This window comes from Strix aluco, chromosome 7 (genome assembly GCF_031877795.1).
Source record: "Strix aluco isolate bStrAlu1 chromosome 7, bStrAlu1.hap1, whole genome shotgun sequence".
In the NCBI taxonomy this organism is placed as follows: domain Eukaryota; kingdom Metazoa; phylum Chordata; class Aves; order Strigiformes; family Strigidae; genus Strix; species Strix aluco.
In genome coordinates this window covers 29,283,562-29,300,829 of record NC_133937.1, presented here as the reverse complement: position 1 = coordinate 29,300,829, position 17,268 = coordinate 29,283,562, and the positions used below count along the sequence as shown (strand labels likewise).

Sequence of the window (17,268 nt, the reverse complement as noted above, 5' to 3'; positions counted from 1 at the left end):
GTAGCTTTTTGCAAATCTTTACAAAAGGGTAAACTTCCCTTCTGATAGAGAGATGCCTGAAGAAAAAGGCTGAATAAGTCGTTAGACTTCATATAACAGAAAATTATTTTTAGAATTCTACTCAGTTTGACTTCAGTTTGAACCTGTAGCAAAGAGAGCAGATTAAAATATGAATACTAAGGAAAGAAAATGTGTTTCCTCTTACTGTTGTATATCCCTTGTAACAATCAAATCATTTTTCTCTTCGTCCATGATTATACTTTCCCAAGAATCAGCAGTTGCACTGGTCTACTTGCCCTCACTCCATGTGGGACTCATTTCACCTAAGTTGACTTGTCCAAAGTTTGGTGCCCATATAAATGGATTATTTTGCCATGATCTTAAACTAATGCAGAAAAAGACATCTTTTCTGAAGCTACCTATCTCTCCGTTACTTGTGGAAAGAAACTGGGTGATGAAGTGAATTCAAGTTCCTAATATATGGTGGAATCCCACCTGTTACCAAAGCATTGCTACCCTTTAATCTGTTTATCTTCAGAACAGGACGTTCTATTATTCCTATTTTCTGGATGGGTTATCAAGTCATGGAGAGAAAGAGTGACTCTCCCTGACTGACAAATGCTGCTGTATAAACTGGAGAGCAGATGCTTGCAGAAGCCAATACAAAAAAGACATAGGAAAATAAAATCTTTTAAAATATTTGATATTCCAAGTATTTAATTATTTTACAATGTTTGACAAGCCCTCATTTTTCATCTACTTATGTGAGATAGGACCAGATACATGCAAACACATGAAGTTCTTCTTTAAACAAAAGTCTGTTATCAAAAGGAGGGAAGCTGTTGATCTTTGCAAAAACTCATGTTTCTAACTTTCTGTCAAGCAGAGGCAGAATGCATTTACCAAGGACCTCAAAAATCTAAAAATACCCAACTCAATAAAAAATAAAAGCCAGAAACTGTGTCTATACAGAATGTCTTCCTCTGCTCTGTAACTTCCTTAGCACATACCTGTCCTCTGTCATGATTGTACTTAAAGAACAATTACATTTTCTTGATACTAAGGAAAATAGATTTAAATATATGCTTTTTTTCCCCCCAGATCTTTGAGGAGGAGCACAGTGTTCTGTACCTGGATCAAGGTGGAGTACTGGTCGCCATGAAACACACATCTCTGCCTATCAGACATCTCTGGTAATGACTGTGCTAAATGTCTGCTGTCCCTTTTTTCACATGCTAGGAAGCAGTCAGTTAGGCTGCATCCAGAGTTTTCTGTAGCTACAATCTAGAAAATATCAGTAAAGATACTGGCAAACATTAACTCAGATAAAGCTAAGAAATCTTGGTAATTCCAGTTTACATAGTTTCAGCTTGGCCAGATCTGAGATATCGTCAATGTAATTCTACAACTTTCAATGCTTACCGCAACTTGGCTTCTTGAGTTTGGTTATTTATGTAATATGTATCTGGATTATGGCTTTGTCTCTTACTAAGTTACCGAAGTACTCTTTATTTTCAGAATTATTAATGGACTTGTCTTCTATGTGGCAGACAGGACTTACGAACCAGAATTTTATTGAATAAATTCAGGGTTATGCAGCCAATAAGGCAAAAGTGCCTCTGTTAGTTAACACTCTTGAGTTTCTGTGGTAGGTAGAATATAGTTTTGTGCTGGTTTGCATGATTTACTTCAACCACAATCGGTGTCATATTGATATCTGAAACACACAGACCCAAATCTTAAGAAGTGATGAGTGATTCCAAGCTTTCACGAAGACCCACCACAGGGAAGACTTCTGGCCAGAAGAGGCAAAGCTCTTGTGCCCCAGAAATCTTACCTCCTTAAAATGTCTTATATTAGGGACCCAAAAATAAGATGCTCAAAATCACTTGTTTATTTTTAAAAAATCTTAGCCCTAAGCTACATTTTATACTTAAAGCATCAATCTCTAACATAACTTCGTTAGTTCCTACCACTTAAATGTTGGCCATGGGTTAGTGGTATGATGCCAAATAAGTTTGATCAATGCTTTGATTTACAATGCTTCCCAAAAAAAACAGTTATTTAAAGGACTAAAAATGCATTATCCAAGAACAGAAGCTGCTTCCCACTTCTCTGTAGCAGCTGTAGTGGACTAGGGTCTCCTCAAGTAAAGTAGGAGGAGAGTAAGGAAAGAAGACACTAATTCTGCTTTCTCTACTAGGTTAAGTTTTGATGAAGGGAGATCTTGGAGCAAGTACAGTTTCACATCCCTCCCACTGTTTGTAGATGGAGTTTTAGGGGAGCCTGGAGAAGAAACTCTCATCATGACGTAAGTGAGCATGACATCATGCTACTGTTGATGGGAACCGCACCATAAATATCTTATGAGTGTTGTTTGTAACATAATAGCATTTCTGGTTGAGGACCAAACCAAGTACTATCTGAAGCCAGGAGTATGCAGTCTTCTGTTGCTAAATCATCAGTGTTTATTTGTGATATGATTGAAGGAATGACAACGTGGTTCCTTGCAAGCTGCAAAAACATTGTCACTTAGCTTATCAGCATGAAACCTGACTCCTCAAATTCAGTGTGGTTTAAAGCAGAGTTACTCTCAACAGATGAATATTTGAAAGAAAAAAGTTGCGGTATTTTTGTAACAGAGTTTTTGCTGCTACTTTCTTTTTTTTTAACAGAGACAGAAAAATTAAGACATTCTTTTGTAAAAATGAATGACAAAATGTTGCCTGGAGTCTGACTCATGAAAAATTATGATTAGTTTCAACATGGTATGCTGAGTTCTGCATGGTGCATAAATCTGGATTCACCCTGCCAGAAACTGTGACATTTTACCTGAGATCAGATTTGCAAAAACAGGAGGAAAATTCAGTTTCTGTCTGTAAAAAAATGGACTGACCTGTAATAAAGAGAATACGTGGTTTGGAAAACAACCTGAGTTAATAGAGATGTATGAAGAATGTTCCCTTTGGGTTCTGACTTTAATTTGTGTGGAAGGGATTTCCAAAGCTTATAATTGAGATAACAAACTCCTATAGGTATAACTGTCTCCAGCCCCACACAAGTCTTCCCTGTATAGTCATTTTGTGGATTGATGTAAGTGGGAGGATAATGATCCACAGGATAAAAGCTACATGCAATTTTTAAAAGGGTTGTAGATATTTAGCAGCCTAAGTATCACTTCCACTATGTCAGTCAAGTAAAAATCAGTGGGACTGTCACTTCTAAAGCAGTCAATCTCTGTTGGAAATTTGTGGATGAGTGTATCTCTGTAACGATTACACTCCATCTGGTGCTAATTTTTACTGTATGCTCTTTCTACTGGATTCTGTAGAGTGTTTGGACATTTCAGCCACCGCTCAGAGTGGCAGCTGGTGAAAGTAGACTACAAATCCATTTTTGATCGGAGGTGTGCAGAAGAGGACTACAGGCCCTGGCAACTCCATAGCCAGGTGAGAAGCAAGGAGGCTGGGATCTGACCTGAAGCAGCTAATGATCATACAATTAAAGACCAGTGTGATCCAATATCTTTTCTTGTTAGTTTGGTGTATCAGATTGTCACTTACTGGATGGGTCTGTTTTGCTACATAGGTGTGTTGGCCTCAGATTGCACTCTGTGAGCCCTGAGGAGCGTTTTGGGTTTCATTCTCCATGCAGGAAATTATCTCAGACTTATCCAGAGCTGAAGAATGCAACAACAGCAGAAGCACTGCCACTGAAAGAGGCCTGAACTCCTTCGCTCTTACATCTCCCATCCAGTTTCCCTCTCCTTACCTCCTTTCTCTTCCTCCTTCAGTGTCCTCAGAGCCAGTGTCTTGAGACCCTTCTAGTTGCTTTCACTCTGGTTTCTCCAAATTCCTGACCTCTCAGCCTCATTTCTTACTCCCTTGGTTTCATCCTTGTTCTGTCTCTCTCAGCAGTGGTACTTCTGCTGTGGGAGTCAGACATTTTATTCCCCAGTTTGTTTGGCCCTCATGCCCTGTCCCTTGCATCCCAGATGCTGCTTCTGCATCACTCCCAGAACCATTGTTTAAGTGCCCAGCAAGGTAACGTGCTCCACACAGTGCCTGCGCCTGGCTTGGGGCACCTTCCCAGCTCTGCCAAGTTTGACACAACAACCTGTGTTATATCAGGTTAGAATAAAACATGGCCCAAATTCTGTGGTTATATAAACACCACAGGCTCCAGTGAAGTCTAAAGCGAAACACCCATTTATATCATCAAAGCTTGTCTTTCTGTATATATCTTGCTGGGAAAGAATTTAATAATGAATATGAAATGAAAGTAGCTTGACTCAGACTAGCTGCTCACACAAGGCACAACTCCACACTAAAATTACTGGTTATGACTTAGATCTTTAGATGTTGAAAATCAGTACAGCTTCCTTGAAATTCAAGGAGGCATAGCATTTTACACCAGTTGCCATTTGGGCCCTTCAGTTTCATGGGCAAATCAAAGCCATGAAAAGCTTCTCTTTCCTACAGCAATTTTAACAGCATAAAAGGTAACAAGTGAGACACCACTGTATTTTGTTCTTTACTTTCTTGTCCTTGCATAAGCAAAAATGCCAAGGATTTTGCAGTATATCTTTGAGGATGTTGGCTTTGGAGCTTGCAGAACTATTTTTAGGAAGGCTGCTGTGGCCTTTTGATTTGCTTTCCATTGAGATTACAAGGCTGAACCTTGTTCCCTAGATAGAAATATTTAGCAGGGTGTTGAAGACAGGATTGAAAAGACAAGAAAGTTTTACAAGTCAAACCCTGTAAAACCTGAACTCATAGTCTGTGGAAAGTATTTACATATATACATATTAATAGTTTCTAATGAACAAAATTATTGCCAAAGAGATCAGACCAAAGAAATAGACCTGCTCTGTGTCTCAGATTGCAGAGGGATCAGACTGTGTTTTCAGTTGCTGTGAAACATAATCTATAAACGAGAAATGGGTCTGGATCAATTGCTCATTGGCTTTGGAATAAAATCAGAACTGAATCAGATACATAAGTAACCTCAGATCATTTCTTAGTGTGTATTGGAAAAGCTGTGTTAGTTTCAGTTAAAGCTTCAGTAGCTTTAATTAGCTCCAGTGTACTGACATGGCATTTGACTTCCCATCCTCTTCCCTTGAGTCACAGCTCCCATTGCACAGGGTTGGAAAAACTGGGTGGTACAGTCTGGTGGGTGTCAGAGAAAGATATTTTTGGTTTTGTTTCCAGGGAGAAGCTTGCATCATGGGAGCAAAAAGGATCTACAAGAAGCGCAAGTCAGAGAAGAAATGCATGCAAGGAAAATATGCTGGGGCTATGACCTCGGAGCCATGTGTGTGCACAGAGGCAGACTTTGACTGGTGAGCAGTGGGCACAAGAACTGTGTGCTCTTTACCACACCAATGCAGAGTCGCTAGAGATGCTGTAGGCTTGCAGAGAATAGAAATTAATGAACATGTAAGTGGCCAAATAGGTTGCTCCCTGATAGTGCAAGTATGTCAAAAGAAGGAAAGGTGGAATAGATATATGTAATCTGCTAAGGCTCCCACAGAATTGGTGCTGAACAAACCATTTTCCAGGTCACATCTGAACTCTGTGCAGCAATAAGATAAAAGGCCCATTTAGCACATCTAACTTCAGCAATGACCAGGGGTGTCTGTGGAAGTAGTATGTAAGACATATATAGTGTGCGTAACAAATAAAATAAATTCTTTATACATACACACACACACACATGCACATATGTATATATGTGTAAAAGTAAATATATGCATATCCAGCTTCTAGAAATCAAGTATCTAGGGAATTCCTGGGGCATTTGTTATATCTGGACCATCATGTTTGATAGTATCCAACAGACAGTGCCTTCATGGTTTGGGTTAATCTTCTGAAGTCTTTTCTCCTCTGCCGTAGGCTATGGGAAATAGAGTCCATTGGTGAGTTATGAATGGTGTGATAAAATGTTCAGCTTCTAGTTTCATGTCAAGATTCCTGCTGACTCACAGCAATTTGCACAAAAAAAGCAGGGAACCACATTATTGAAATCTCTCTATCACCTGTTTTCTCCAAGTCTGAGACAGTCATGAGTATCTCAGAAGAGAGAAATGGTGGCTCCTTGGCAGTGCTGATAAACACCCTTTGTGCCTCACCCAGCTAGATCTATGCCACGTTATTAATTAAACCCAGCATCTGTAACACGCACCCTGAAGAGATTCATCTCATAAATATTTGTTTCTTGCTATATGAGTTCACTCCAGGACCATGGAAATTTACGGCATTTTCTTTCTTACCCTCCCATAACTGTAGTTATATCAGTTTTTCTATATAAGGTCAGAGAATCACAGGAGGCTTTTCCATGTGTCAAAAAAAGTAAATCCTCTTGCACCAAACAACAAAAATTATGAGCACACTTGGGCACTGATTCACTGAATATGGTTTTCTGATTATTTCCTCATCCTCCAATGAGTTCTTTGTTAGGGAGAAGATACATCAGTTCTGTGTGTAGTTCATCATTTAGATGCCCAAAGGTCCTGGATTTCAACCATTTAAGATATTGCTAGTAATATAAAAAAGATAGCAGCCAAACAGAAAAACATGAATAGGAAGGAAATTCCCTGAATATTTTGATCCTCTTGTAGTGCATGCAGTAGAAAGCTGTGCCAAGCTCATGCCCAGGCTCAAGAGAATAACTGGTGGGATTGACTCACGGTCAGTCCATTAGAGGTTAAACCCCTTACACTCCTAAGGGACACACACTCATGAAACACTTGTGATAAAAATACACTTTCCTTCCAGAACTTCTCTCTGAGAATGTATGTCTTTATTTCATTAAAATTGATTGTGTGGTTTGCTACTACAAAACTTTTTTGCTAGGTACAGAACAAAAGTACCATGGTGACATTTGCTGGAGGGAACATGCTTTTATTTCTTTTATGTTCACTTCGAGGAAACTTTCTGCAAAAGGTCTGCTGGGTTGTGAGATAATCTCTAAGAGATGGCTTGAATGGTTGGGGATGTATGACAGATGCTCACAGTTCACATGCATCAACAAGCTCCCTCAAATCTGTTGGAAGAGGCAGAATTAGGACTTTGCAAAAGTCATCTTGTTAAAAGTAGCCTGAGAAAAATACCCTTAAAAATACTGCAGGTCTCTGTGCTGGGCTGACTGATAGAAAGCCTTCCTGACCTAGGAGGGCCTTCCTCCTTCTGATGGAATCAGCTTTGGTTTAGACCAGGCTGTCATGATCCCCTCCAATTCTCTCTGAGCTCTTGTTACTCCTACAGTCCTCAGATCTGGATTTTTACTTTATCTATTTCAGCTTCCTTCCCCACTGACTGAGGAAAAAAAGAGTGAAACATTGCTTTAAGCACCCACTTCAGAAATATTTAGCAGCACAGTTTTACATAGATTTGCCAGAGAAGGACAGAAAAGCCACAGGGAACAGAAGAGAGAGGTTTATCAAGAAAGGAGAAAAGACATGGCAAGAAGAAAGCAATTCTGCTGGTTCAACTGAATTTCTCAGCCCAGTTTTATTGTGCTAAGAAAGGCAAAGCTGCTGCTCTGCCATAGCATTCAGTGCCTGCCTTGTTGAACTCTGCACTAGGCTTCACTGCTGATACACCCGGCAGAAGTTGGTCCAAAGAGGCATTTGGAGTAAAATCAGTGAATGAATTCTTGCTGTGGAAGGATGCCCTCTGTGGGGTCCTTCCTGCAAAAGGAAGAAGCACTTTAATCATCCTCACTGATGACATTTCAGCAGTGCTTTTGAGTTCTCTATTTCTCTTTTTTTTTCTGGGGAGGGCTGTTTATTGAAGGAGATTGAAGGGGACATGTGTCCCCCAGGCAGGGAGAAGCCCCTTAGATGACTGCACTCTATTTTGCAATCTTGAAATAAACTGGGCAGCTTTTTCTATTAACATCAATGTTTACAGGACCCACACTTGTATACAGAATTAAAGAAGACAACAATCCCTGCCCTAATCAGTGTAGGACTTTCTTTGCTGTTTAAAAACTGAATTTGTATGGAGGAAATTTTATTACCTAAGCTTGTCAGAGCTTGGAGTAAAAAAATGAATCTCTGTGGTCAGGTAAAGTGGAGGGGAAAAAAAAAAAAAAAAGAAGAAAAAAAAAAAGTGTTATTGCTGAAAAAATGCCAGTTATAAAAAACATAAAGATTTTATAATTTTTTTCTCCTGGTAATATCATAGAACTCCAGGTTCACTCCAAATAGGTATTCAGCCCATGGTAGTTCTTTCTCAGAGAACAGGGCATATTTGTTTATTGTTTTACACGGCAACAAAACTGAGTGACATTAGAAATGACTGTAGTTTTTCTAGCCTTGGGAACCTGAACTCTTCTGACAGTAGACGTCTCTTATCATGGGCTAGAACCAAAACTATCTGGGGATAGGGTCGAAGCGGCAGGTATTTGTTCTCTGTGCAGGGGCTGAGGCTCGCAGCCAGAGGGCAATAGTGCTTCAGAAATAGGGGGGAGTGGAAATCTGCAGAAGCCCTCGGCAAATCTTGCCCTAGCAACGGCCTAGAAACGAGAATGTCCTTCTTCATTTAATTGATTTGGGTAAATGGATGATACCGTTACTTGTGTGTTATTAAAGCATTAATTTTCCCAGTTTCCTTACATTGTGTTCCTTCCTGCCGTTTGAGCATTATTACAGCAATATCTCTTCAGTAGAAACACCTCCTAGACACGGATGGAAATCTTTTGTGGTGTTCATCCTTCAGCTAACTGTCTCCCAGGTCCTTTAATAGAAGCTTTGAGTTAAGTGTCTCACTGTCTGAACCCACTGGCATTAATACTGAGGGCTTCTTCTATCAATATTCCCATATCTTGCACCTTCATGGGAAGTATGAACCTGTTGGTACTGGTGCTAGTGACTTTGAATAGCCAGAAAGGCACAAAGAAGCCTTAGTGCAACTGAGAATCAGGTCTATTTATTTCACTGATGATATCAACAAGGATCTGGTTAGCTCTTTTTTTATTGTCTGTCTAAATTACAGACCTGCCTGCTAAGTTTATTCTTACTCTAAAACATCAGAGTCCTGTGTCATGAGAAACTGTCCTGACAAACTGCGAAGAAGCAGAAGGCAGATACTGAATGTGGTTAGACTCTGTTGGCTTCATGTGTTACCACTGAGAAGTTCAGATGATCATGCAGGTGCCAGTTCTGAAATACACATACATTTGTACCCTTAGGTTAACTAACTTTGCTTTGTCATTGAAGTAGGCTTGGTTAGCTAACGAATAGTAATTTTGAATGAACCTTTTGTTCATTTTGAATGCTTGTGGAAAATGCAGAATCACTATGCAAAGTCTACAGTGCATCTCTGCATCTTTAGGGGTCTAGAGATCTACCATGCATGAATTTACTGGAGAGGTTCTGGGAATTTTAGGTTCCCTGTTAATGTAAGGTGGTATAGGTCGACTCCAAATACTGTAATGCAATTATAATCATATGCCTTCATAGATCCATAATTCAAATGCACCTGAATCCATCCTTCTCTGAGATAAATCCCATGTCAGATCCTGTAGGACTGGGAAGCAAGCACAGCTCCCCTTTAACACAAATCTACATTTTTATCATAGTTCAATATTAGACAATGGTATTAAGTGAATAAAAGGTGATAAGACTTCTCCATGTCTGTGGCTACAGTTATTGTTTTCCACAAGGGCTTTTGGAAACTGCAGAACAAAGGTGACTATAATCACAGATACCTCAATTCCACCCCATTTAATGTCTGAAAAGTTTGCAAAGCACAGCATACAAAACCACAAGTAGCATTTTCAGGTTTTGGCATGGTTGACCTTAAGGTAAAGCTGTTAGTGTTAAGGAAGTCCTGTGGTTACATGTTAAGTCATCTTTTGATTTTTGAAAGGTATGAGCATGGCAATCACTCATGTGACTTAACTGGTTATTTCTGTATCTTAAAACAGTGGGATTTTAATAATTTTATGTGGATTTACAGTTCTTCCATGACAGTATGTTTGTCAGGTCTGTACTCAAACAACAAACTTCCTTAAAGGATTTCTTTTCCTTTGATTATTACCTGTGCTGCAAATAATCTTAGATAATGGAATTTACTATGACCTTTGAGCAGGAATGTAGAACTTCTGGAATGAATTCATATCTGTCTCTAATTACAGAGAAGGACTTGCAATTCTACTTGACTAAGACAAATAGAATTCCAGTTTAAAAAACCAGTAAGAGGGGCCAGGGTAAGACCATCATCAGTGAGAGCCACAGGATAGGCTGCTTCATACTAATAAAACAATCTCCGCTGGTAAATGCTTCCCACTCTCTTGATAGATACATTATCTATTTCACCTGAATTCTTTTCAGGCAAGCACAAAATATCATCAATATATGCAAATTTGAATTCTCAGTTACCAGGCAATGACTCTGCTAGCTGATTGCAGTCTAAAGCTGATGCCTTCCCTCTCTCCAAATTCTGCTATACTAGCTCGTGCTATGGCAATCCAATTGAAGCTAATGCTTGTTGATTGCTACAAAGCCTGTTGTGCCAAATTGTAGGCAGCAATTTGTTGTCAGCATCAGTGTTCTGCATGCACCAGCCTGTAGCCAAGGAATTCATTAGATTCCAAGACTGCAGAGGTGAACGAGCGGCTGGTGCATCTGTAGAGAGATATGGAACAGCAATTCATGTCATTTACTGGGATGATATTTCTGCAGGGCCCTAATGAGCCAGACGATTTGCAAGCCTGAAAACAACACTGTGAAACTTCTGTGCTTATAACTATTTCTGCTGTGGAAAATCCTATGATTTCATTTGCTTGACTCTGAGAAATATGATCCAAGTATAGTCAAACCTAGTTAAGTCAAGCTTGGCTTGTCCAGATGTGCAGGCACTAACAGGAACCAAAATTATGGCATGAGTCTAGATGTGGGTATAGTAAGAAATCCCAGACTGATACTACTCCATCAGATTGGACTGTGGATACTGATCCCCTCTGAGACAGATTTCACTGTATTATTTTGGTTTGTTTTCACCTAACTGATTACAGAACATTGTGTGTGTACAGTGTTACAGCTTTTTAATCAGTGACACATGGTAACCTAGGAATACAGTACTGCAGAGTGTTGACAAATGAATTACAAAAATACAGGAGTCCCACTTGTATGTAAATATTTGTTTTCTCTAAGCAAATCAGAACAGTGTTATTCTTCATTATAAAGTGTATTCTGCAGCTATAGTGTTCTTATTCCAACAAGTATGATTAGCACATGGCAGTGGGAGAATAGGCTGGCTGATGCTTTCAAAGCAATTAAGCAACATTCAGTCACTAGCATCTGAGTAAATAGATTGATGAAAATTCAATGAAAAAAATGAGGAAAAGACCATTTAGGTCATCTACTTCATTGCCGTTTCCTAGAGTATGTTCTCAATTAGTAGTTGTAGATATCCCAAGCATCACAGCTGCCAAAATGTTCCTTTGGAACACTCGTGCAGTCTAATAGATGTTTAGTTTTCCCAAGTGATACGCAGCTTTAAATTTCTTTTGCTTAATGCCTTCTTTTAAATTTCTCCTTTCTTAGATTACCTCAAACCTTTTTTTTCTCCTAATTCAGAAGGAAAAGTTGCAGGCAGGAGTAAAAGTAGTGACAAAATTCTTCTCAGTGTCCCGCTTTTCATAACAAGTATAAAAAATTTAACAGAAAGAAATTGCAAAATATTCTCTCCTTTTTTTTCTTTGTCTCATATCTTAGATCAGTACCAGACTTCTTAAAATTGTTTAATAGCGATTCATTAAATTTTTGTTTTAAGCCATCATGCTTTGGTCCAGAAAGAAAAAGACATTTGAAAAAAGTCTTCATTATGTTAAACATCCTTGTTGTTGTTAATAATATTCTACAAATATCATTGATCTCACTGCTGCCTATTAGGAGATGCTGAATCCAGTAGCCTGATAGAAGTGAGGCTGTTGCAACTCCGTGTCCCCTGACCCAAGCAGTAGCAAGGTTGAGTGTTTGTTCCTGCTAGGCACACATGCGCACATATGCACAGTACATATGTGCATATGTACTTGTCTGGTGACACAGATCAGCACAAACAGAAAACACAGCACTCACACAAACACCGGTTGCCTTATCCTGTTCCCTTCTATGGTTGATCCAGATGAAATACCATTTGTGGAAAATATGTGCACTATAAACTTAACATACAATATTGATCCCACCAGTACCCAGCTTTATCCAGTATCTGGCCCATGGATGCCTTGCTGACAACTGGGCATCCCTTATGCATAGACATACACAAGTGTAACAGGTCTCACAAGCAGGTCCACACCTATATGGCTTTACACCAGTACCCGTTACCCCAGACCTCTTGGTCTCTCCAGTAACCAATTCACAGATTTATCCCGTGATATCCAGCCAGACTTATGAGCACATCAGCACCTAGCTCCCAAGTCTTTTATCCTAACCAATGACTTATCTGGCTTGGTGCTCACCTGCGCAGTATGCACACACTCCAGTCGGTCCAGTTGCTGGCAGTGCGGGCACATGGACCCCTGTGACTTGTGGTCTGAGTCCAGTTTCTGAGACTTAGACCACCACACACACACACACACACACACCCCAGATAGCCCCTCACCCAGGAAAACAGAAATGGAGATGCCAGCTGCTCTTCCATGGCATGGCATAATGAGCCCCATACCCCTGTGTGCAGTAACCCCACTCTGATCTGCAAAGTGATCTGGGGAGGACATCTCCCATTGATGATCTGGTAGGTCTCACCCTGGCCATGGGCTGATGGCTATCCTGTGACAGCCCTGGGAGCTTGGGCAGGGGCTCCACTGGCTGCGATCAGGTTATTGGGGTTCCTCTGCCTACTGTTTTTCCTCTCTGCTTCTTTACGTATACAGAGATGAGCCTTTAATCATGTAATCTAATGCTGCCCTAATCCTCTCTTAAGACTATCAGGCTGGTTGGTACCAAGACATTAAAGATAATAAGCAAAAAAAGGGCTTTGGAAAGAATTGCTGTTTTAAGATCATGTTGCAACTGGAATATTGGAATGGAGTTGGTGGACTCTGTATATCAGTTCTCAGAAATGACATCCCGTTAACTTTTCTGTTATGGACAAAGCTTAGTAAAAGGAATAAGAATGATTCTCTAACCAAACAGTTCTCGTTACTCAACAGCTGGAGACTAAAACCACATGTGAATGGAATACTGATTAAAGAGGGTTTTGTTTTTTATTTGTTCCACAATAACAATTTTTATAGAGTCTTTGTTTACCTGGAATCAAAAACAATTTGAACTGTTGCTTAGTGGAACCAAAACAAATTTAGTCATAGCTAAACCCAAACTGGGACTAAAGATTACAATTTGACTCATTTCTAACACACGATTTTTGATAACATTTCCTCTTCCAAACAAAATTAGAATTGAAGATCACAGTCTTCTTGTCCATTACCAAATATGCTGTTTCTATTACCAAATATGCCTTCAGCTGAGAGCTCTCTCAGGGCTGTAAATTTTTCTCTACAACTCATGTGAAATAGTTTCCAAATACAATGAACTGTTTAGCACTTCAGTTTTCTAATATATGACTGATACAGCAGTGATAAAGCTTAGCTTAGATCTCTAGCTTTTGTTATATTTGAGTCTAGAGTTGAACCTGAGAAGCACTGGTTAGACTGTGGAGGGAGAACACTTAAAGCAATAGCTCGTAAACTACCTGGTCTGGTTCTGCTTGTTTATACTGGAACATGTGCAAGGTAACTCTACCCCCCAAAAAAAGCTAAAGCGGGATGAAGAATCTGTTCTATCAATAAAAAATCAGAAATCCTAGTTAAACAGTTTGGGAAGATCAAAACTTGTACCAATAGTAGAAAGCGTGAACTAATATCTGTATTTGTTCTTTTGTTTTTTTATGTGACGGTTTCTTTTAATGTTAAAACAGTGATTATGGATATGAACGTCACAGCAATGGGCAGTGTTTACCAGCATTTTGGTATAACCCATCTTCCTTGTCAAAAGACTGTAGCCTTGGACAGAGTTATCTCAACAGCACTGGGTAAGTGGCACACCAGACTTTATTTAGCAAGAGCACCCATATGGAATTTAACCCAATGACAACTACAGTAATACATGTGTCTCAAAGCTCGCTGAAGCCCTTGGGACCTCCTCTTCCCTGGCTTTGTTAGGTTGCACAGTCTGGCACCCCAGATCTCCATCACATATGGTCCAGACCTTTCTCTGAAAAATGATGCCTTAAAGAAACTTGGGGGGAAAACTGTAAGGCAAAGGCCAAATCATTAGTGTCTGAAAAGACTCCTGTTAAACTCATGTGGGATCAGATGAGGCAGAAACGATGGAAAACAAGTTAGAGGAAAGAGATGAAACTGATGTACATGTGAACTGAAGTAATAGATGGGCAACTAGCCCAAATGCTGATTATTCTTTGGCTGTCTTGGAAGTCAATAGAAGATGTAGTTTAAGTGAAGATACTGACCTCAAACTTAATTTCTGATGCAAGTGATTAAAGCAAACAAAGCAACCCAAGCTGTGTTTTGGCATTTTGAACACTCAGAGATAGGCAGACTTTGCTTTTTTCTTCAACTCTTATTTTCATAGCTGTCAAGGGTTGCATCTTTAGAGAGGGTTGCCTCACAACTGATGAGGAATGGAAAGCATGTGAGAAAAGCTGTTAAACTGTGCCTCAGTATAATAATTGAATACAATTCCATACTGTATGTGTATATCTTTTATTTATAACTTTATAATTATTTAACATGTAGCATAGATCATCATATAATTTTATGTTTTAGGCAGTTCATTAATATGTGGTATATAGATGTGCTATGTAGGAAAATATTACATGCCATTAGCAACAGTATTAACTACGTGTATGTTAGGCACATGAGGAATGCTTGGCTGAAACAAATGCTAGAATATATTTAGGAATCTGTTTTCTTCCAATCTCCTTAGTCTAAAGAAAGCTCAAAAATGCCTCCCTGTTCCCAGTTAATCCTGTTATGCTCCCTATCAGCACCTTTCTGACAGATTTCTCTTTTCCTTTTCAGATACCGGAAAGTTGTTTCTAATAACTGCACGGATGGTGTGAGAGAACGGTACACAGCAAAACCACAGCAATGTCCTGGCAAAGCCCCCCAGGGCCTTCGCATAATTACATCTGATGGCAAACTGACAGCCGAGCAAGGACACAATGTCACTTTCCTGGTGCAGCTGGAAGAGGTAGGCTCTATTTTTATGTTGTATCCCAGGCCCCATGGGTGTATTTGAGTCTGATTCATGCCAGACAAAGTTTGAAAAGTGGTGAAGAGGTGAACCAAGAGAGTGTGGGATAAAGTCAGTCAGCTCCATGATGTAGCTGGGTGGAATTTGCTCTAAAATGGAGTGGATGATGTATGGAGATGATGAGACTGTAAGAGTACTGCGGTTGCATAGGGTAATAGCTGGAAGAAGTTGATAAAAACTGGAAACTGGTTTGGTTTGGGAATTTCACGGTAGAACTGGAGAGTTTGAATCCTGATCCCCACCCTTAACTGTGCTTTTGACTTCTTGCTGTGTTTGAAACTGAATTTCCATTTTACTTGCCACCCCCTTTCAACCAAATGGCTAAAAGTGCAAGTGCAGGTCTGTCCCCAGCGCACAAGTTGGTATATAGTATTTAGGTGTTTGTGGATGAAATCTCAGCAGCAGCAGCGTTAAGGCTGAAATTGATTGCAAATGTGAAGCTGATTCAGACTCTGATCAGAACCAGTGTTTTTGTTACATCTGTAACTTAACTTGCTATTTCATTGTTCTGCTCCCTCCATTTCTGAATCTGTAGAAAAAAAAGTTTAAAATCTTTTTGCATGTTTTTTCTTCTCCACACTTCTTTATCTGTGTTCAATTGTAGGCTCCCAAATAATAATATTCACAAAGTAACTATTTTCTCTTTTCCCCTAATCCAGTTTGATTCCTTTAAGCTTTACCCATTTTCTTGTATAGCTGGCCAATAAATCCTAAAACAACTATGCTTTTACACTAGGGGACAATGTACATCCCTTTACAGCTTAGAGCATTTATGGAAATTACTTCTGACCCTCTCCATAAGTAAATGTCATCTGCAGTGAGGAAAGAGAAATGAGGATGACCTCTGGAGCTGAGTTTTTTAGGGGTGTGTTGGGTTTTTTACATCTATATTATTGATGCTTTCCCCAGTAAACAGGTGTCCTGATTTGTAAAGGGAATAACATATAATAAATCATATCTAACCTGAAGCAGTTGTTTGACCTGAATGTTTATCTCCAAAATGTGGTCACTTTATTTCAGTAGTGACAGTCATACAACATTGCTACTGTAGATGCTGTCATAGCAGTATAAACATGTAATTTCATCTGGATAAATTGTTAATTTCTGTGTTTAAAGATGAAAAATAAAAAGTCCAAAACAAGATTCAAAGTTTTCAGGCTTTATAAAGAAATTTAAAAAATTTTAAAAAGATTTAAAAAAGTGTTCGTGGCATGTCCTTTCTATTGTCAGCAAAGTTTTAAAACAGATTGAGAGAAGGAGATGGGTAATCTGAGAAGTCAGTCACAAAACTATCCAAGAATTATGCCAATAGTTAGAAGGAGAGACAATCACCCACAGTGGGGGAAACTCGGGACAAATGTCCTGCTCTTATTTCTGTGTTTCAGCTCATATATTCTGTAAGAATACCCTGACCACTGTCATGCAGGGATCTGCTGTGAATTGTTCTGTCTTTTCTGTTGATTCTGATCTTTTTTGATAGCTCTGCTTCAATATTCACCAGAGTCTGGAAGCAACACCTCCATTAGGAGATGGTATCTTTCTCATGCTGTGTATCAAGGAGGACTTAAAGTATGTTTTGATAAGTGAGTCAACTTCTGAGGAGATCTAAAGGTGAACCTACTTTCAGTATATCAGATAAGGAAGAGGTTAGGAATTGTCCTGAGGGCTGAAACAGTATTGATCAACCTCCAGCCTTTCTGATTGCTCTCCCTGCTAGATGAATCTTGACCTCTTGCTCCTACATTTGTCAATATAAAGAGTTTACAGAGCAACAAAACTTTTGACCCAGTCTGACAATACTTTGGGCTGATGTTGCAGAAAAGAAATAGTCAATGAAGAAGAATATTTGCCCAGCTATATGAAAGCTATAGCAGAATAAACTGTGGTTATAGCAGCATAATTGTATATACACTAAAGCACTTACTGAATTAACTGTTTCAGTAACAAAAATCACACCACTCACTAGAAAAGTTAAACAATCC

General features: G+C 39.3%; 1 protein-coding gene across 1 annotated transcript in view; it reads left to right on the top strand.

Moving 5' to 3' along the window:
* LOC141926073 (VPS10 domain-containing receptor SorCS1-like) overlaps positions 1-17,268 on the top strand; it is a 297,323-nt gene that overhangs the window by 240,594 nt on the left and 39,461 nt on the right. Inside the window, exons 13-18 of the mRNA XM_074831226.1 lie at positions 1,102-1,193; positions 2,204-2,311; positions 3,332-3,449; positions 5,214-5,344; positions 13,929-14,042; positions 15,052-15,223. Coding sequence (XP_074687327.1) covers positions 1,102-1,193; positions 2,204-2,311; positions 3,332-3,449; positions 5,214-5,344; positions 13,929-14,042; positions 15,052-15,223 — 735 coding nt within the window. The remainder of the gene's footprint in view (positions 1-1,101; positions 1,194-2,203; positions 2,312-3,331; positions 3,450-5,213; positions 5,345-13,928; positions 14,043-15,051; positions 15,224-17,268) is intronic.